The sequence below is a fragment of the Rosa chinensis genome, chromosome 5 (assembly GCF_002994745.2).
Source record: "Rosa chinensis cultivar Old Blush chromosome 5, RchiOBHm-V2, whole genome shotgun sequence".
In the NCBI taxonomy this organism is placed as follows: Eukaryota; Viridiplantae; Streptophyta; class Magnoliopsida; order Rosales; family Rosaceae; genus Rosa; species Rosa chinensis.
In genome coordinates this window covers 53,852,209-53,874,320 of record NC_037092.1, presented here as the reverse complement: position 1 = coordinate 53,874,320, position 22,112 = coordinate 53,852,209, and the positions used below count along the sequence as shown (strand labels likewise).

At 37.8% G+C, this 22,112-nt stretch overlaps 2 protein-coding genes across 3 annotated transcripts; both read right to left on the bottom strand.

Moving 5' to 3' along the window:
* Positions 1-11,118: 11,118 nt before the first annotated feature.
* On the bottom strand, positions 11,119-17,475 carry LOC112165688 (elongation factor Ts, mitochondrial). Of its 2 annotated transcripts, none has more exons than XM_024302296.2 (9): positions 17,316-17,475; positions 16,732-17,066; positions 16,463-16,635; positions 16,153-16,242; positions 15,409-15,583; positions 15,025-15,209; positions 12,735-12,860; positions 11,870-11,958; positions 11,119-11,642 (listed from the first exon to the last, which is right to left on the bottom strand). In XM_024302296.2, exons 2-9 carry the CDS (start codon positions 17,039-17,041, stop codon positions 11,597-11,599), a joined length of 1,194 nt encoding a protein of 397 aa, XP_024158064.1. In that variant the 5' UTR covers positions 17,042-17,066; positions 17,316-17,475; the 3' UTR covers positions 11,119-11,596. The 2 variants fall into 2 exon arrangements, with proteins under 2 accessions (XP_024158064.1, XP_040362476.1); XM_040506542.1 differs by lacking the exon at positions 17,316-17,475 and adding an exon at positions 17,154-17,266 and having other exon boundaries at positions 16,732-17,109.
* Positions 17,476-18,207: 732 nt separating this feature from the next.
* LOC112167097 (heterogeneous nuclear ribonucleoprotein H) lies at positions 18,208-21,394 on the bottom strand. The gene is made up of 2 exons (XM_024304060.2): positions 21,254-21,394; positions 18,208-19,195 (listed from the first exon to the last, which is right to left on the bottom strand). Exons 1-2 carry the CDS (start codon positions 21,265-21,267, stop codon positions 18,430-18,432), a joined length of 780 nt encoding a protein of 259 aa, XP_024159828.1. The 5' UTR covers positions 21,268-21,394; the 3' UTR covers positions 18,208-18,429.
* Between the last annotated feature and the right edge of the window lie 718 nt (positions 21,395-22,112).

The window sequence follows — 22,112 nt, the reverse complement described above, 5'->3', positions numbered from 1 at the left end:
TGATTTATTTATGTTTTGACAGTTAGAACTTGTGGAAATGGAAATGGTTGAAGAGAGGAAAGCAAGAGAATTGGAGGAGGAGCAATGGAACTTTACCAAAGAAGGAAAACTAATTTAAACCTATATTGGATGCTTTCTAAAGCAAGTAGATTTGACTGAAAAGTAAGTAGGAAAAAGCTAAATGATCAAATCAAGCAACCCTTTGGAAACAAAGCCCTTTTCAGACTTACAAAACTACCACTTCCAAGAAACCCCACTACACATGAAGAGACTGTCTCAACAAGAAAAAAGAAAAAGAGAGAGAGAAACCAACCCAGAAATATCAAAATTATCAACAAGCTTGTAAAACCGACGGCAACTTTGCTCGAAGAAAACCCTTCAAAGCAACAAACTGGATTCAGTGAAAACACCCGAGGAAGGATTGGAGCGAAAAAACCAATGGATTGGGAAAGGGACTAAAATCCACTTCAACCTGAAAACCCCTATATAAACCCTAAAGAAGCAAAGAGGAGGGAGGGAGGGAGGGAGAGAGATTAGAAGAAGCGGGATCTAATACTTATTATTATGTGGCTCGTAGGGTTTATAATGATCAAAGGTAATACGGGCAAGGCTGACCGCTGCCCGAAGCTATGCCCAGAAATAAGAGGGAGAATATGAGGATCCCGCTGCCCTTAATTAAAGGGTTAAAATAGCTAAAAGTGATTAGGATCTTTATATAAAAAATTAAAGAAAATTGCCTAGTAAAATTGACATCATTATGTAATCCTGTGTGAAGATAAAAATAAACAATGCTCCCATGCTTCATTTCCTCTTTTCTTCAACCTTAATTAATTCTAACCTTAGGGGTGACCTCTTTCAAACGGTTGTGTTTTTGTAACAGCGGGTTTCATTCTCCTACATCGTTGTATGATTGTTGATCGTCATTGTTGGAAGATAGACGACTTGTTTAGTTCGTGTTTGGTTGGTCAGGTAACATGATTCGGCGATCCTTTGTAGTTTAGTGTCATATTTAATTAGATGGTATTGTTTAACTTAATTGCAGTTCTTTTCTATTATGTTAAAGATTTATTTAAAGTGGTTATTTATTATTTTCTTGCTGAGAATGATGTCGTTAATTACGTAGAAAAGAACAAAAAATTATTTAAGGCGGTTATTTACTGTTCAATTCCGTCGCGTATTAATTGGATCAGTTCAAATCGATGGAACCAACCCATTTCAAGCTTATGTGTAAGTTTTGTATTGGGCAATTCTATATGATTGTTATAGGTTAATATATACAAATTAAAATTAAAGATATCGTTTTCTCATTAGAGTAATCAGATACACATGCAACCTCTCTCTATTGGTTTCTCTTATCAGTTTCTCTAAGCCGCAATTCGAGCAGCTTTCAACGCCTTCAAAAGGCAAGCTTAATTGATGTGATTTCCACTTAAATTAAATTCAGACCTGTTGATGGAAATTATATCCAATATGGATTGACCAATTAACTAACGAAATTTAGGTCCTTGACCTTTGATACGGCTTGAATACGAAATTTAGTACCTGTGATAATATGTCTGTTGCATTGAAATTGGAAGGAAGTATCCTAGTAAGCAAATCCTTCCCTTTTTCACTTTCTATTTTTATTTGTTGTTGTTCATTAGTTTCAACTGAGCACTTATTTAGGTTTTAAGAAATCACAATTACAATTGCTTGTGACCATTTCTACATCCCTTCTGCATAAACGTCACCTGTATCTTGGTTGTTACACTCGGTTTGTGACCGACCTGAGCACTGCGAAGGCTTGGTGCCTTATTTTTACTTTTAATCATTTTTATTTTATTTTATGCCTTATTGATGACTTAGATGATTTGGTTTTGATTCCAAATAATTGTGAGTTACTCACTCAAGTACAATTACTTATCATATTTAACAATGATATGTAATCTTACATGAATTCGTGTTAAAGTCAATTAAGAGCAGACATTAATTAGCCTGTGCAATGTAATGCACCACTTTCAGTCTTTGTGATTTCAACAATGTAATTGTTATCTTGGATTTTTTTTTTTTTGCGGAGTTTCCTACTATTATTGATGATTTGGTTCTTTGTTCTTGTAATTTTTAATTTATTTGGTTTTTTTAGATTCTTCCTTCTTATTAAGTTGAAATTGGGAAAAACTAGGACTTTTTTCAAATATTGCGGGTGAAAAACTTCAAGTCATTTTCGGTCATGGTACCGGTAGTTCCTAATCTCAAGTGGTTAAATGGTGATTAATTGCAGTAAAATTTAGAGTTTTTTATTTCAACAGTGTCTGAACTTTTCGAGGACTTTTAATGACAAGACCCGCCCCGAATTCCACCATGGAATCCGAAGTGGCCCTGCGGGACCCACCTTTAAAGGAGATTTACCAAAAATTTCGGCATAACCTCTCTTAAAGATGGTTAACCCAAAAACCTGCGGAAACCAAAATTCACATCTAATTAACCAACCACAACTCCTGGAGCCACCCTGCTCCCAAATTCAGACAATCCATCTCAAGGCTAACAACATCATATATAATCTCCGAAAGGTACAAGTTACTACAATCACCAAAGTTAGGTCATAGACCTCAAATATAATACACATAAGTTGGGTCGCATATCCCTTAGTAATCAGAGCATTCTAGGAATATAAATAGACAAGGAATATAGTAGGTTAACCAGGTAACCTACAGAATGTGATGGCGGAAGCAGGTGCGGTCACTATGGCTCACTCTCGTACACCGAGCAACAGTACTGCAATCTGGGCATTTGAAACCGAATGGCCCAGGGAAAAGTATATAAAACGTTAGCGTGAGTGGACAAAAATAAATAACTTTAAACAAAAAAGATTTTATACTTTCCCACATTTATTTCTTTAAAAACTCCCGATGCATGCAATAATTAAGAAAAGACCGACTAGCCCTGCTAGTCAAGAACAACAACAAAAGAACATGGGGAAAATGGGTTCACCATACGGGAATGGAGCCCCTCAGGCTCAACCTACCCTCGACTGCCACTCACACATAGATTGTGCGAGGAGGAGAACTAATAACCTCAACTTCCATTCACACATAGATTGTGTGAGGAGGAGAATATCACCTCGACTACCACCCACGTGAGGAGGAGAAAGCTACCTCACTGCCACTCACAAACACAAAGTAAGTGAGGAGGAGACCTATTCACATGACCCGCGTATGGTGAGGAAGAAGATCGTCAAAAGCCAGTAAATCTGTATAATTTCCCCACTTATCTCGAAAAATTCGGAATCCAATGAATAAAGACGTGACCCCGCACGCCAAGCTCATCTCAGGTTCAAATATAAATAGGGTATAAATAAGTATCGATTTCCGAATCCGCATAAATCAAATCCTCAAATCGAGCATAATGAATCTAAATTCAAAAGTTCAAACCAATAAATCATTCAATAATCCAAACCAAAATAAAATGCTCGATAATTAAATTGATAAATCGATAAACTCAAAACTTGCGGAATATAATTTGCATGCATCAATTAAAATCAAAGGTCCACTCACAATATGCGGTCAATCCTGACGTCGCTCGTGATTCTCCTCGTGTGGAGACTCCTCTCGTCCTGTACGAATAACATTCATAAATATATATAATTCACAGGACGGAACTTTAACTTTACGATACTTATAATTGGAAATTCAAAATAATCCCCCATCCTAAAACCGACTTCTCAACACTCTACAACATCCATCCTTAATACTCCGTCAATATTCAATCACCGATGAATTAATTCTCGAGTGAATTCGAAATAATTCCGGCGTTCGAATTCACGTAAACCGTTAATTATACAATTTAAACTCAATCCGAAATTCCTCCGATGTCAACCAAACTTCACACATTACATTCTACAATCATTAACTGGTATAGGGGATTAAAACGACATCTAAAACCCTGCTATACGCGCCTCCACGCGCTACCTACAGTGGCGGCACGTGGGACCACTCGCCGGCGGCGACCTTCTCCGATGACCACCAAATTCCGGCAACAACATCATCTCAACAGACCCAAACAACTTCTCAACTATAACATTGATCAATTTTACCTCTAAGTGGCCGAATCGAGCCGGTGAAGGAAAGCCCCGAAGCTCCAAGAACCCTAGAATGGAAAATTATCAATTCGGCTTCTACCATGCAAATTGGAACGAACCACCTTAGGGAAAATAATCACCATCAAAAACCGTACCTTCGATGGGAATATGGCGGCCGGAGGTGGCCGGAAATCGGCAAAATCCCAAAACTGCAACCGGGGAGGAATTTCCTTCGATCCGAGCTTTTCCGGCCAAATCGTCCAAAGATACCTACACAGACATGACCGGGGGAAGAAACCGAGCTTGGGGGTGGCCGGATTATGTCCGGAGTCGGCCGGAAGAGGAAGAAATCGAAGGGGAAAGAATTCGGCCGAGAGGGGAGGAAGAGTCGGGGAGAGAGAGAGAGAAAGAGGGGTGGGTTTCCGGTTTTGGAAACCTACCCGGGTAACTTTCCTTATATATCAAAAATTTACCATGAACAGTAATTTTCATAATTCACTCATAACTTTTGCATACGAACTCCGATTTTTACGTACCACATATGCATGCGCTCTGTTTAACATCCTCTACAACTTTCATGAAGGAAATTTTCTCAAATTTTTAACTCATAAAAAGTCAATTTTTAACCACCCCCCAAAACGTTAAAATTATAACCGCGAACGGTAACCATAAAGAATTTCATGTAACTCAGTAAAAAGGTATATCAGATATGGGGTGTAACATTTAAAATGATACATGAACTTTCAAAGTTATCAATGTGATACCTGAACTCATTTTTTCGTATTAACGTCGTACTTGCGGTCGATTTCCGTCATAGAACCGTTAACTATGACCACGTGCCTAGCACGTGAGGCACTTAATGAGGTTAAAAGACTAATTTACCCTCAAAAGTATATACTTCAACAATGTCTGAACTTTTCGAGGACTTTTGAAATGATACCTGAACTTTCAAAGTTATCAATGTAATACCTGAACTCATTTTTTCGTATTAACGTCGTACCTGCGGTCGATTACCGTCACAGAACCGTTAACTATGACATGAGGCACAAAATAAGGGTAAAAATGACCTTTCCCACTTCCTTTAGTTCTTCACGTGTCCCGTCGTACATTCAGTTATTCTTCTCCATTTCTATTTCCTTTTTTATCTGCAAAATGCAATCAGATGGGATGATGACATTTCCTAGCAAAATGCAAAACCAAAGCAAAACTTGAATCCAATTCTCTGATGGACGGACACCGCCGAGGACTGCATCTCGTCAGAGTTCTCCAAGCACAACTTGCTCGACGGCTTTGCTTCTCTAAATTTATTGTAGGCCGGAGCGGTGTAGACGGTTTCACGACTCTTGGCCTCTATATCTGAGACTTGGAATTTACCTGAGATTTCAGACAGAGGGATCAGAGAGAGAGAGAGAGAATATGGCCAGCGGCAATCCAGACTTTTTGTGCAGCTTGCCGGAGATATAACGGAGGCGGGCCACGCCATTGTGGCAATCAGCTTCCTCACCGTAACTAACATCACAGCATAAGTTCATGAATTTCAAAAATAGTTTGTGTCTTTGTAATTGAATCAAAATCTGCAAAAGTGAAGGAGACTGAGTGTCTCTCTCTGCAACTCTCTTTCTCTCTCTCAACAGCGGAAAAAAGGCGAAGGATGGTGATGATGGAAAAAAACCCAAAATTGATTTTTCCACGACTGCGTGTCTGTGTATAACTATATCTATCTGCATATGATTTATCGAACAATGGGGCAATGATCATTTCTGACAGGACCCGCCCCGGATTTCACCCCGAAATCCGAAGTGGCCCTGCAGGGCCCACCTTAGAAGAAATTCTACCAAAAATTTGGCGAAACTTCCCCTAAAAGTAGGCTACCCAAAACCTAAAGGAAAACATTTACACTTCTAAATCATCCATCCTTATTCTCCTGGAGCTACCCTGCTCCCTAAATTACAACATCAACCAATAATCACATAACACAAATCACAACTTAAATAACATTAATTTCCTCAGGTAATCGGAGCAATTCTAACAGCAAGGGTAGTCAAGGAAAACCTAAATCAAATAAAAATGCGGAAGCCATGTTGTTGACTATGCCTCAACTCCATGTACGCCCAACCTCAACTAATCTAGCCTGCAAACTGGGCATTTGAAACCGAAGGGCCCAGGGGAAAGTATTGAAAAACACGTTAGTGTGAGTGGACAAAAATAAATAATTAAGATGATTTAAAAGTAGCAAACTGGAATACTTTCCCACTTAATTAAATTTATAAAACCTCGATGCATGCAACGTTTATAAAATATATTTCTTTAAACGAAAAATCTCGTGGAAACCTACCAGCCCCGCTGGTTAAGATAAATCGGACTAGGCCCCGCTAGTCAAGTAATAACAGGATATGGGGAAGAGATATCACCATACGGGTGAAGGAGCCCCTTAGGCTCTACCTACCCTCGACTGCCACTCACACATAGATTGTGTGAGGAGGAGAACTAATAACCTCGACTGCCACCCACGTGAGGAGGAGAATAAATCACCTCGACTGCCACTCACAAACACAAAGTAAGTGAGGAGGAGAATAAGCTACCTCAACTGCCACTCACAAACACAAAGTAAGTGAGGAGGAGACCTAATCGAATGACTTAAGTATGGTGAGGAAAACATTCAAAAACCAGTAAATCCATAAAGCTTCCCCAATATCTCACGAGAAAATAAAATATTCCAATGACGTGACCCCGCACGCCAAAATATTCTCAAATCCGTAACCAAAACCGGAAATTAGTATAAACAAATCCCATTTCCAAAAAAAATCTCTCAAAATCTCCAAGAAACAAACCAAATCCAAAATCATTAATTAGGCATTCCCAATGCCAAAACCGAAAGTCAATAAATAAAAAAGAAATCCAACTCCATCGAAACTCGTCTCGAAAATCTTCCAGGAACTTAAATCGGCGATTAGAAATATACTTAATTCCAACAATTATCTCGGAAATAAGTAATTAGTCAAATAATATTATAAATCATAACCAACCTTTGAAACTCATTATTGAAAGCAAATCCACGAGATAAACCGAAATCAAATTCCGAAAATCAATTCATTTGCTCAAAATGTAATATGATTAATAACTAGAGCATTATTTTAAGAAATTAATGCATGCATCATTATTTAAAAACAAAAGTCCACTCACAGTACTATTCAGGTGATCACGCATATGAGTTCCTTCGTCGAGCAATCGCTCGGTACGTCACCCTGTACACAATTATATTCTGTGAATAGTTATTCAACAAATTAATACGATTCCTAAAATCAAATCCTCATAATTACATCAGCACTTCTTCTTGGATTCAACCCAAATTATACCTCTAAGACTAATTCGTTAATTTAAAGGTTCTAAGGCAGAACCGAGAGATATCCGACCGTCGGATTCTCGTAAATCGATAATCGAAACTCATAATCTTTGAAAATTCCTAATAAATTCAAAAGCTCACCAATCTTCACCAAACTTCATATATAAGCTCTACAATATTTGTAGAATTTAATGGGCTAAAAGCTTAAGTCAAATAGCAGCCGGAGGCGCCGCCACGCGCCTGCTACAGTGACGGCGCGTGGGATTCACGCGCCACCGTCGGCAGTTCCGATGGCCACCAAATTTTGGTAGCACAATCATCTCATCATTCCAAACACTTTTCTCCACTACCACAAACCCAGAAAACAACTAGAACTAGGTCAACAATTATGGAAACAGTAACCCGATTTGAGTTTCAAAGATCAAACCTTCGATCTGTCGTTTTCTTTGTGTTTTCCGAAAGAAAGCTTGGAGGGATGTGGTCTACGGCTCAAGGCTTGCAAAATAGGCCAAGAAACTCTGCCTGGGTTGGGCGGAATCTGGAAAATTTTCCAGAAAACTAGAGCTGCTACAGTAAACTTCACGGCCTCGGTTCTTCCTTTTCCGGCCACGGCGTGACGACCGACGACCACCAGCGTGATGAGGAGGAGGAGACGCGTCGGTGAAGCTTCGTTTCACGTCATTTGGTGGCTTGAGTTGAGAGAACAGAAGAGTTGCAGAGAAGAGAGAAAGAAAAAAAAAAATACACCGGGGGGGGGGGCGGGAAAAGAAAAATTACCCGGCCACACTAGAAATTTGAATATATACCATCTACTTGCTACAGTAACTTTCGTATTTCCCTTATAACTCTCGCATACGAACTCCGATTTTTACGTACCACATATGCACGCTCTCGGTTTAACGTCCTCTACAACTTTCATGAAGAACATTTTCTCAAATTTTAACCCGAACAAAAAGTCATCTTTTAGGGCCACTAAAAGTATTCAACAAAGTATAAAGTTAAAGTAATCGTCATTTACCATCCAAATGACTAGTAAACGGGTAAATTAAGATACGGGACGTTACAATTTCATTGATTCCAGCTTCTAATCAATTTGTCTAAAAAAGAACCGGCCTTTGGTTATTTGCTGCTGTAATATCAGTACTTAGTGGGAGCATCGGACGAGGTACTCCGGCGAGGCAATCGGCGGCAGTCGGGGCGGGTGAGGAACAATCTAAGGGTTTTACGGCTGCGGAGGTGGATGACGGGGCTGGCGGATGGGCTACGCGTGGGCTTCAGGCGACGACGGGGCATTGAGTGGTGAGGAGCTTGAATTTTTGCAAGGTAGCCATATCGATCTAGCTGAGTTCAATGTGGTTGTAGTCAGGTAGTGCTTGGAAAGGGTTGGGTGGTTGAGACAGAAGGTGAGATCTGATTTGTGGCCATGGCTTCCAATCGGAGGGGACAAATCAGAGGGAAGAAGACGTCGAAAAAGAAAAACAAGAAAGAAAAAAAGAAAGAAAGCAAAAAATAAAATAAAAAACAATACTTTTGAGGGTAAATTAGTCTTTTAACTGCCTCACGTGCTGGGCACGTGGTCATAGTTAACGGTTCTGTGACGGAAATCGACAGCAGGTACGACGTTGATACTAAAAAATGAGTCCAGGTATCACATTGATAACTTTGAAAGTTCAAGTATCATTTCAAAAGTCCTCAAAAAGTTCAGACACTGTTGAAGTAAAAAACCCCGTGAAGAACTAAAGGAAGTGGGAAATGTCATTTTTACCCTTATTTTGTACCTCACGTGCTGGGCACGTGGTCATAGTTAACGGTTCTGTGACGGAAATCAACCGCAGGTACGATGTTGATACTAAAAAATGAGTTTAGGTATCACATTGATAACTTTGAAAGTTCAGGTATCATTTCAAAAGTTCTCGAAGAGTTCAGACACTATTGAAGTAAAAAATCCTAAAATTCATTATAGCGAGATTTTTCCATTTTGTCGTTGTTTTCTAAGTAGGTAAGAAGACAAGAAAAAAAAAATTTACCTGTATTTTTTACTAATCATTTCATATGAGATGACAAAGTGAATTAACTATCACTTGAACTTCAATTACTAAAGAAATCCAAATGCAATTTTAGAGATATTGATAGGAAAATAATATCTCTGAAAAACAGTTGAGTTGTGATTTAAAATAAAAATAAAAATGAGAAGATAAATCTTTATTTGTTTCAGTTTTCTATGCGTCCCTAGGGATTACATATATTAAGAATAACATGGGCAGGATGGCAGGATGGCCATCTACCCGAGGAACAGTTAATAGTTAAGATTCTATCCATTATAATATTGTCTTAATTTATATATTGTAGCTATTATTTGTTCATAGTTATCTAGGTTGATGAATAAAGAGAGCAAAAGGATTGGGAAAGGGTCACTCACCGTGTCTTGTCTGCAAGCACGTTTATTTAATTACCAGAAATATTTGAGATTTGATTCATGCATGGATGATGCCCTTCTTGTTCTTTCTTCTTCTATTTTGGAAATTATTCTATGCACCGACGGTGTAAGTGACCCAACCCTTATAAAATAATCTCAACCCTTGATATTTATTATCAACTTTATTTTTAATAAACAAAAAGTGTATTTAATGCAATCTAACCATTCATTTATGTTGGTGCAAGTGCACGGCGGTGCTCTGAATAATCTCTCCTTTTATTTTACAATTTTCTGGAGGCAAGTTCAGTGCTTCTCAGGGTATCCTATTGAACCAAGGAATTCATTACTCCAACACGTGTCCCAGGTACCAGGCAGCACCCATTATTCGACACAAGCCATGTAAACAACGAAAAAATTGTCTCCCTTCGGATCAGTCTGTGAATTAGTCACTGATAATTAAATAAGACATTAAAGTGACTCATTGTTTGAATGAAAATGTCTAAACATATTTTTATACGATCGGGTTAAAACTTAAAAGGGTTCTCCACTCAATAAACACAAAATACTATCAGACTGTCATTAGGACTTAATCCGTATGCAATGAGTTGATTTAAAGCCTGCAATGCTTTGTTAAATGGGATTAGACCTGGCTCTGTTTATGGCAATGAAGAGGGTTGACTTTGGTGATAATTAACAAAGCAAAGCTTAGAGAAGGCTGCTAATTAAACAAGCTAGGTTTTCACCAAAATGAGCATTCCAAAGTATTATATCTATTGTCAACGAATTTCACCATGCACATAAGAATGCCGAAAGAGGATGAGAAGATTTCATTTCACCTCGGCGTAATTCTGGCGGGTTGCACATGAATACCGTACACAGACTTAAAACAAAGTAGTGATTGGAGTCTGGAAATCACCATAGTCGATCTTGAGGTTCCCAATCGCTCATTATATAACCAATTGCATCTCAAGTTTAGTATTTCAATACCATGGGAACTTCCAAAACCCTAAACCCTATACCAATTGGATCCATCATAATAATTCTAGTGAGCGCAAAGCATGCACTATCAGCCATCAGCCAAGAAGCCTAGGAATCAACTACTAGCAGAAGAGACTTCAGCAAGCTCTTTTTCCTGGTTAAAGTAGAGCATATGATAAAATTACTCCGATAAGTTTATTACGACTTGTAAACATGTCATGCCACAAGAAAACGTTTAGATTAAGTGGTTCAATTTCTTGCACATGCACGGTCTAATTTTGACTTCTGAGGAAAGAGCACAATCATTTGGATACATTCAAAAGATAACCTGGAACAAAACCTTTACATCTTTATACTATGACCACATCAAATAAATTTTCCTTGATTTTCAACTATGGGTAGGAAGTCCAAAATTGCATCAAATACACCAAATATATCCGATGTTGGGCAAAGCATCTAATAGTTAGCTTTGCAATATATAAACGAGCCAATAGATACTTGATAACCATACCTAACAATGGCACTAGCTTGACATATGACTGAAGCTGAAGGAGAACATAAACATTACTACTCGGTGTTCGTTGACAGAAATGAAAAGAAATTCGGGCCTCCACAAAATTACATTTCATAATCTCAAAACATGAAGACCTGAAAACAGCAGCAACAAAACAGCTAACTACCACATCAGTGAGCGAGCATAAAGGGCAATAATGCCGAGTATCAATGGACCCTCGCTCGATCCCCACTTCTTTGGATTTTCCAGGTAAATTCTACATTCTGTAGATTAAGGGGCAGCATTTCCTCACACAGCCTCAGCCAAATTTTCAGATGTACTGGATTCTTCTAGCCTGCCAAATTTTCACATGGACATTAATATACCATCAGAAACAAGAACCTACAGAAGAAATATTATAGTCCTAGAACCTCGTACTTTAGTATTCTTGAACAAGAAACATGAAAGATGACTTAAACATGAAAGAAATATTCGTGTGTGCTTGTGAATTTAGTACCTAGTATAACATTGTGAAATCACACTAAGATGAGAAGGAACAAATAATAACTAATGAGTTTCTACCTCTGAATTCCTTCTCCAACTTCCATCCTGAAAAAGCTCTTAATCTTCACAGGTGATCCCACTTCCTTAGATAGCTTATCTAATAGTGTCTGTAAGATAGGTTTGGAAAACAGTCAGCAAGTGCACCACATAGTTTGCTGACACGATACCATTTTACCGAGAGCAAGCGAACTTAGATACTGCATCACACTAATTGCGGTACTTGTACAAAGTACTAGTAATGCTTTATACTAGATAGAGCATAATATTTACATATATGACATTATTATAACAGTTTGAAAATCTATGGTATATATATAAATCTTAAGATTTATCTCACCTCAAAACAGACCTATTGAGGGACTGGGAAATTATTCTTGTTATGTTTGCAAATCAAGTTTTACGTTGGTGAATTTAGAGGAATACTATCTTTCCTTATTCTCTGTGTTGAAACATGTTTGCTTCATATTTTATCTTAGGGAGAATATCACAAATGGTCACTCAACTTTTACCTATTCGACACTTTGGTCACTCACCTTTTAAATATATCACTTTGGTCACTCAACTTTAACTTTGTTATTCACTTTAGTCACTTCGTTAATTTTTTTCATTAAAAAAAAAATTATTTGCCACAATATTAATGATACTTTCTTCCAACCAATTGTGAAAAATTAGAAATATGTATTAGAATGATTGGGAGAAGTGATCAAAGTGAGATAAAATGTCCCTTGGGTGACTAAAGTGATTGACAGTGTAATAGTTGAGTGACCAAAGTGATATATTTGAAATTTGAGTGACCAAAGTGTCGAACAAGTCATAGTTGAGTGACCATTTGTAGAATTCTCCCTTTATCTTATTCATTCTTAAGATGATAAAGAAAATTTACCTTTACATTTACAGAATCGTCCACAATAAACTTCTGTTCCATCAAAACAACTTCCTCATAGTATTTACGCAAGCGACCTTCTACTATTTTGTCTATGGCCATCTGGGATTTGCCCGTACTTTCAGCCTGACATCAACAGGAAACAAAAAGAGAAAGTGTTACCAATGGCATGTAGGTATTGGTTATAAGCAGTAAGTGGGTATAAAACACAGGCAAGCAGCTAGTATTTTCATTTCTTTATGTAAACAAATAAAAGACACTGGCTTGATCGTTGTCATCACCTCATCATCGACAGAGAATGAAGATCAAGCTGAAAGTGAAGTACAGCAAAAGAAAAACATATATGTAGTGTCCTCAAATCATTTTTGTTATCAAATCCTATATGTCAATTGTCCTAAACTTTGTCAAGTTCTTGTTAATAATTTGAATTCCATTTTTCTTTACTGGATGTAGCCCCTTTCATAGCCAATCATACCTTTAGTCATCAGGTAATGATCTAAAGCCTCTTAATTTCTTGTTCTTTTAATCTCAAAGGCTTCTGCTTGAGTTGGTCAGTATCACCAAGTATACATCAAATCAGAGGAAGAAGAAAAGAAAAAAAAACAAACAACAAAACAAGATGCTGCTTATTAAAATATGTGGAAGTGAATAGCAGGAGAGTTACAAGGACGTTTCAAATTGTGGCCAGATGGCTTCGGTAGTGTTGTTGCATGTCTTTGGATTTCTATAGAAATCGGATCAGAAATGCTATCACAAATCAGAGTTACATTTGTCTCATTCCATGGAAGATTGAGTCGTTGAAAGTTGGAGCCTACAGGCCCATAATCTTGGTGCCAGCCTTTACAAAGTAAATGGATAGTATTGGCAGCAAGAATGGTGCAGAACAAAACAGAGTGGGCTAGAAATGTTGAGTCTCTAAGGAATATGTTATTTTTGAAGAAAAAAGAAGCTGCTGGAGTTTTAGATAAAGTATGCAGTAGAGAGCGAAGGGAGGACAGAACAGACAACAGGGTAGGAAAAGAGAAACCAAGGCACCAAGCCTTAAATAAAATTTTATTTTATTTCATTCCAATCTCATTTGGGTTTGCAAACAGTAGATATATAAAGGCTTAAAATGCATAACCCTTAGACTCCTAGAACACCAGAAGACTCAATTAAAGACTTATTAATAACAAGAGCCTTGAGTACTCACAATAAGACTTAAATAGACTCTTAAAAGCACTAGACTCATAATTACTCTTCATAAAACTGAAAAATGACTCATGCAAGACCCTTAAACTACCATGGAGACTTTATTTTGGACCAAAAAGGGTTGGGCTTAGTCTTAGGCTTCCAAAGAGGATATTTCTTTTCCAACCAAGTTGTTGGCCGCTGCATTAAAGAAGGTGGGGGGCTTAGTGTTTAAGATCGTTTTTGAAAAGGCATGCGACCATGTGAGTGAAATTATCTTCATTTTGTTATGGAAAAGGAGGTGTTTGGCACAAGGTTCCAGATGTGTTGGGGGTTCCTAAGGTCTGCCAATTTCTCAATCATGAACTGTGGTGGCCTAGACAAAAGTTTGGAGCTACTAGAGGGTGTCAAGGTGATCGTTAGTCACTTTTTTTATTCAGTACTAGAGGTTATGCTGAGCAGGTTGGTTTAGTGAGCAAGGGGAGCAACTAATCAAAGGGATAAAACTGGGAGTGAAGGGGTGGAAGTATCACATTTCCAATTTGCAGACAACAGTATCCTTTTTGTATGCCATGATGACCAGAAATAACGGAAGCTATTAGCTGTCTTGACATTTTTTGTGCAGCCATGAATAAACTTGGGAGTTAGTAAACGGAGATTTAGCAAACTCAATTGGATGAAAGTTGCAGTTATGGTCTATAAAGTATTTGGGGCATTGGGAGAAATCCAAGGCTGCAAGTTTCTGAAACCTGGTGCTAGGAATGGTTGAAAAGAGGCTAAAAGGCTGAAAGGATATGTAGTTTTGAAGAGGCTGACTTAATGTTCAGTAAGAGGCTGAAACCTTGTATGAATCTTCACAATAAAGCCCATAATTAATGTTCAGTAAAGTGCCTACAGGGAAAATACACTGTTGTATAACTCAACCGCTATCCTTAGGATGAAAAGTAGAAATTGAAGAAATTGAAGGAAAAACTTTTTAAATTAAAATCCTAGAACTCTAGAAGATAATCAAAACACGCAATTAGGCGCATTCAAACTAGTTTTACTAATCACAGATCACTACATGTTTAAAATATAGTTGAGAGCCAAGTATTATAGAAAACATGATATTAGCAAGCACCTGAGACTTGAGAATTTCACGTTCACTCTCTAACGCATCAGTAGAAACAAGTTCCTTTGTTAAGAATAAAGGCTTTGCTGCCACCACATGCATTGCCAATTCCGACCCAATGCGCTGAATGGCATCCAACTCAGCATTCTTATCCTCTACTTCAAGAGATAAAATTCCAGCAATGCGACCCAAACCTGTAATTTAGATTAAACAGATGATGAAGACCAATTGAAAGGCTTTTCAACTCAGATATTTTCATTCAGTATATGTGACTTTGCAACATAAGATCAAGATGGGATCGGAATAGATCAAGACATATTGCATCTTGCACCACTTTTGAATTCAAGGACACTATCTTCCGTGAAAGGAAAAGAAGTGGTTCAAGTTGTGTACCTGGTTGGGGACTTGAATGAAGATACGTGGAAACAACACCATGTGAAGCAGTAGACATCACAAATCCCCTTCTGAGTTTAATATTTTCCCCCATTACTGCAGCCACTTCCGTAATTGCATTCTGAACAGTTGTTTCTCCACTAATTTTTGGATGTTCAAGATTTAACTTCAAGTCCTGAGAATGAATAACTGACAATTAACTTTGCAGCAAACCAAATTCTAATTAAGGTTTTAAAGGGGCTCGGGAATCTAGTGAACTCAATAAATAGGCTTATTGCACAGCTCACCAATATAGTTTACTATGGCAGAATCACCAAGATCTCTGATTTCACTGATTGCATTTAATTTGCAACATAAAGAGAAATTACTGCAGATATCTATATTTATCAAGACTTGAGAGTAGAGCTAGCAAGTTATTATTAACTTCTCACATAATCTTTCAGTTATTCAACTATCGTGCTACTTTTACCCTTTTATGGACAACCTATTCTTGTATCAGCTTGTCAACTTCACCGAGCAGAAACATTGTATATCTAGCCCATTCCACAAGTATCAAGAGGGACAACATGCTCTGAGTTCAAGTGATAATCATTACAGTTCTTACTAACTAATTTAAGGACTTAATGCGTGGTAAGGTTCTTGAAAAACATTTATCATGTTGGTGCATAATGCAATCATAAATAGACTAGGATACTGGAAAACACAATATAAAATAAAAGGGAAAAACAATGCATACTCCCTTACCTGTAAATGTTCAGAGGCAATGGGAAAGACCCCAGAAACCTGTTGAGAAGAGCCTTCAAGCAACAAAGCTTGCTTTGCCAAAGCTAAGGCCTAGAAGAAGAAACAAAATCAATAGTGTGAGCTCCAAAAACAAAATCATAATACACAAAAGTTTAAGGCAATATACTAATCTGAAAGACATTGAAACGGTAAAGAGAAAAAGAAAGAAAGTTTATTCTACATATACATACACACTCACTTAGAATGAAAAAAAAAATTAAAGAAATGAAACTCCAAAATATTGGGCAATACTGTTATCAATCATACTAACCAAGAATTGAAAGATTTCATTTCTAGCAACAAAGTCAGTCTCACAGTTGAGTTCAATAAGAGCAGCCTTGCTGTCACTGTGAGCCAGTGCAAGCAAACCCTCAGAAGCCATTCTTGATGACTTTTTCGTTGCCAAAACCTTCCCTCTTCTCCTCAACTCCTTGAGTGCATCCTCTGCATTCCATGAAACAAACCAAGCATGCAAGTTTCAACAAAGAGGTAATTCATATTAGGCCAATTAAAAAACACAGAACTAGAGAAGAGATATACCGATTTCCCAATTGCAATCAACGAGAGCAGCCTTGACATCTTTGATAGGAGCGCTGGTTCTCTGCCTCAGTTGCTTTATGAGACTCATATGGTCAGAAGCTTCAACGCTGAACCTCCGAAGAAAGACAGCTGACCCACATTGGGTGTTGGCAAGTCCTAGACGAATTTGTGTCTCTGTGACCCTTGTGTTTGAAACACAGCTAGAAAAACAACCCCCATTGGCAGCACTAGCTGTAGTTGAGGACCCATTAAGCATCCTAATACTCAGTAGTGAACCAAGAGAACGTTTGGCACCTCCACCAAAAGCCATCTCAATCCACAAATGTTTTTCTTAGCTGATTTTATGAAGAGTTAACATGTATTAGAATAAACACGCATGTATAAATCAAAGTGCATAACTGTTTCTTGTAAGGAAGAATCATGATTATATGAAACAAACCAAACTGTAACTAGATTCCATTTCTTGAGTTTCTCATTAACCAAACAGAAAACAAGTATAAGTATACACAGTATTAACTTTCAATACATATGAGTACATGAATCAAACCCAAATCAACAAAATAATCAAAGATGGAGTTAAATACCTAGATTGATAATCCAGGTCTGGTTTTCCTAGGAATAGGATCGGCTGCTACCTCCCTCTGTGTTCAGTTTGCTTTCGTCTGCAGTGTTTCGCTGATACTGCGTCGTTTTCGTTACGTCATTTTAGTTTAAATCCTCCACTTCTTTTACCTTTTTCGCCCTTCTTGGGTTAGGGTTGTCAAAGATTTCTGTAATACTAATTAAGAAAATAATTAATTTACATAAGAAGAAAAGAAAGGAAAAGAAAAAAGAGATAATTGTTTATGTTTGTGACTAATTTCAACCGGTGAGCATTATTAAATTTAATGGACAAGATTTAGATTTTAGAGTATAAAGTTGACTATAATTCAATAATTATTAAAAAAAATAATTTTTAAAAATTCATTTAAATGTTTTTTTTTAAATAATAATTACTATTGCGTGAAGATGAGGATCGCAATACCATCTGTGCTTAGAGTACTTGAATGTTGGGAATTGCCGTCCCTGTTACCCAATTTGGCCCAAATTCTTCCCCATTAAGTTAGATACCTGATCGAGAGGTACACCCTAGTCGATGGGAATTTTTATCCCTGAATTGTAGACATAGATATATGGATCATGGATGGATAGATAGATGGTGGATAGTTGCCACTTTCAGAGCTCAAAGCGGCAAGAATCCCCACAGCAAGGATCATGGTGACCATTTCAGGATTTTGCAAGGCGACAGAGGACACCATGGGATTACATATAACTAAAATTGAAGGTTGGTCCCTTGATGAAATGTTTTTTTTTTTTTTTTTTTTTTTTTGAAGGTTGGTCCATTCGGCTCACTGAAGGTTTCATGTCCTCGACGCTTATGTGGCATACACAGAAGAAACAACTCTCACACCCAACTAACATTAATCTAGAAAAGAATTGGACGGTAAATTCCAGTGACCAGTGTACACTTTAACCGATAATGTATCAACCAATATCTAAAGCAAGCAAAGTAGCAAAACAGGGAAGACTTTTTCCACAAGTATGATTTGTGTTTCCAAACAAACTTACAGACAGTAATCGAGCAAAGTTCCAGACATTTTAAGTAGAACATCAAAACAAGTACAGCAGAGCAAATGGCGGCAATGATCTAATAAGGAATCATCGTCCTTTTGAAACTGCTTCATCCAAATCCTCATGTGATGAGGGGAACAACTCTATATATCGACTTCCAAGAGTCATCCTATCCTTAGCCATAGCTGCTCTGGAATCTTCTGCACTTGCAAACTCCACAAATGCTTCCCCAGTTGGCCTCCCTTCTGAGTTCATTGTAAAATGAATCGAGTCCTCTGACAACACAAAATCCTTGAAAAAATCCATTATATCATCTTTGCCTGCTGAAAATGGCAATCCCCTCAACCGCAATACCCCTGTATGTTCTGCTGAGTCCTTCCCTTCATCATAAGATTTAGCCCTTGGGACATTTCTGCGAGGAGAAGCACCACGAGAATCAGAAACTTCATTTGCTATTGCCTTGTAATATTCCTGCCTCTTGCTTCTGAACACCTCAACATATCTCCTCCCCATGTTCTGCCTATTCCTTTGAAGGGCAAAATCAACCTGAAGGGGATATCCCAAAACACAATAGGCTTCCCCTGTGACCTTGCCATTCTTGTGAACAAAAAGAATATCAACGATGTCAAGACCATGGAAGAACTCAGCAACATCAGCTTCTGTGCAATCAAATGGAAGACCACGAAGTTTGACAACAGGAAAAGGTGGAGGTTGTCCAGCATATGCAGAAGGAGTCGGATTGAACATATAACTTGAACCAGGGGAACTCCCATAGAATGAAGATCCCTGGTCAAGCCGGTGGTCAATACGGTGGTCAAGCCGCTGACGCTTTGCTCCCATTTCACGGCCATCACTACAATCAGCAAATTTAATTTAGTTTCCAGTAACAAAGAAAGTAGCAAAAAAGAGAAGGAAATTCATCAATACTCTTTGGAGAAACTCTAACAATTCATAATTAACTATTCAGCTACATTAAGCATTCTAATTATTAACAACTTGCATTCAGTATGAATTCATAATCAAAACAAAAATATTTCTGGTGTGAAAAGGAAAAGTAAATCTATGTGCCTTCTACTAGCTTAATAGGGGATCACAGCACCATTTTTCTTACAGTTTTTATTAAACTACAATTTTTCTATTATCAAATTAAACGTACAAGACACCCTGTGATCTAAAACAGAACCAAGAAGAAACTGTTAATAGATACCACCATTTACTTGTAAGCTACCAACATTCTTGCACAACAATAGTGATTATTTGGTTTTCTGATACCTAATTTTATGTTCCAATTATAATCTATAATTATGTCGATAAGTACCCAAGTCAACCATTTGCTATATTCAGTGCTTGAAGAAAAGAAAAGGAGTGGTCAACATGGGAGACAAATACACAATGACAAAAATGAACAAGAATAAGGTTGTAAAACCATGAAAGCAATCAGTAACTTGATCAAGGTGAACCATAACTCCAAGTTTTTATTCCTAATTCAATATAGATATAAGAGTTTGAATTTGTATTAAATGAAAACACTGATTCATATGAGATAAAACAATCAAGGACACACCATTTCTTTGGATGTAGCATACAGACCTGGATCAACAGTCTTTTCAGTGTGCTAAATTTGTAACTTGACAGGCTAATATGTCTTTGTGTATTTTTAGTATTGTGGCAAAAAAAGCCTACTATAAATATAGACATCTAATCAGCATCATTCATGCATATCAATTTTCCAAGAATGTGTATTATGCATTCATCATTCCCAATATACTTAATAAAATGCTGTGCCTTCACAGATTCAACAAGTAGCCTTGATATATCTCCTACCCCAGTGCAAGATACTATCAAGGAATTTTATAAAGAAGTTAGCAAGAAAATAATGCAGCAGGATCAATTGTTAGAAAATACTGGAATGTTGCAACATAACAGAACTTGTAATGAGCAGAGTGTTGGCGGGTGGAGATTTCGAACACAACTTGAAATCAACATGGAGTTGTTGTTGGTCAGATTTAATATTACTCGATAGAAACTCATAATGATACAACCTCCTACCATGAATAGTGTTTACTAAAGTAGTATCAAACCTAAGTTTAGCCACGATAAGCCTTACTAACTAGCGAGCATGAGGTACTAATGTCTACATGAGGTGAATTCTTTGGAGTAAAACTAACAAAATAAATCTGGTCCATCATTGGGAAAATGTTTTTGCTATAATAGGCCTTGATGAAGACCGTAAATGTTAACCATAGTACAGTTTTTATACCTTATTCGATTAACTGTGAATAACAAGTAGTATTTTACTCGTCTTCCTATTAAACCAGTACATTAATAAACCATCAATCGTATCAGTTATTAAGTGTCCGATAGTTACTTTCCTTCTTAATCCACCCGAAAAAAAATGTTCCTTTCTTCTTCAGTGAGCTCCATCCGAAACAAAATAATTAACTCCAACATGCCAAGACCCTCATTCACTAACTAGCTATACTTGTTAAATTTGTGTGCAAAGTATTTCCTACCATCAGTTTCAAGAAATCACAATTATGAGTGATGGTTCCATAATAGTTAAGAATGTCAAGAAAGTGAAACCAGAACAAACCCAGAACATAAAAAAAAAAAACAATTACAAAGTTGGAATTCAATTATTTGGCCTCAACTTATTCAAGAATCCTAAAGCCCCCTTCTACAATCCTGATCCAAATAACAAGAACACCATCCAAAAGAAATTTAATTTCAACTATTGGGAATTGTCTTATCCGAACTAAGAAACAAAATTAGAAATAGAATTGATTAATTGAATTCCATAATTGGAGAAAGACGATATGAATGAAATAACCTAGAGGAGGGAAATCTGAAGATGATGGTTTTGATACAAGAAAGAAGGAGAAATTGAAAAAGGGAAAGTTGAGTTACGTACCCTCTGTAGAACATGTTCCTTAAAATTGGATTGGCCTTTTGTTTCTTCGCTTGTGCGAGTTAGTGAAGAGCCAATGCTCAACTTGAGACTCTGCTTTCCTCAGGAGACGAATAGAGGCAGCGAGTTGAAAACTATCAGGGGCTCTATGATTTTTATTTATTATTTTCGTTAAATAGGGGGGCACCGACCATAATTATTATTCTTTTAAATTAAAATATTTTATATAATATAAAAGTTAAGGGTTTTATCGAAATATAGATTGCCTAATATATCCTCCTCTTCCTCGAGAAACCCTAACACCCAAGACCGGTTCCTTTCCGATTGATAACTCGAGCTCGTCCGGCGGCGGCCAGACCAGTGTGGGCCTCCGGTCTAGCAGGGCGTTGGGATCTGCTGCCGGACGGGTATTCGACTCGATTTGTTTCAAGAGTGCTCCATGGGTGGTTGAGCTCGAGGTAGGTCCAGGCGACTTGCGGTTTTGTGCTCTGTGCATGACTGTGCTAATCAATACCGGTGTGGTTCACGACGGCATGCGCTGGGATGGCGTGGTGAGCAGCGATTTTGGGTCACAGCGACAGATGAGAGGTCGCGGTGGCGTAGATCGACGCGGCAAGGGTCGTGGCAGTGCAGGTCGAGCGGAGGCGCCGGGCTAGTGACGTACGACATGTCGTCCGGGATAATGGGCTGGGACCAAGGCTGCTGAATGGGCTCTGGAGTTGGATTACCATTTTGGATGCTCTTGGGCCTACACCCTAGGCCCATCCTATGTTTTTAGTTTGTCTAATTACAATAAATTCCTTGTATTAGGAAGCTAAGCACCTTTTTTGGTCTACAGAATGTTGTATTCTACATCCAAAGA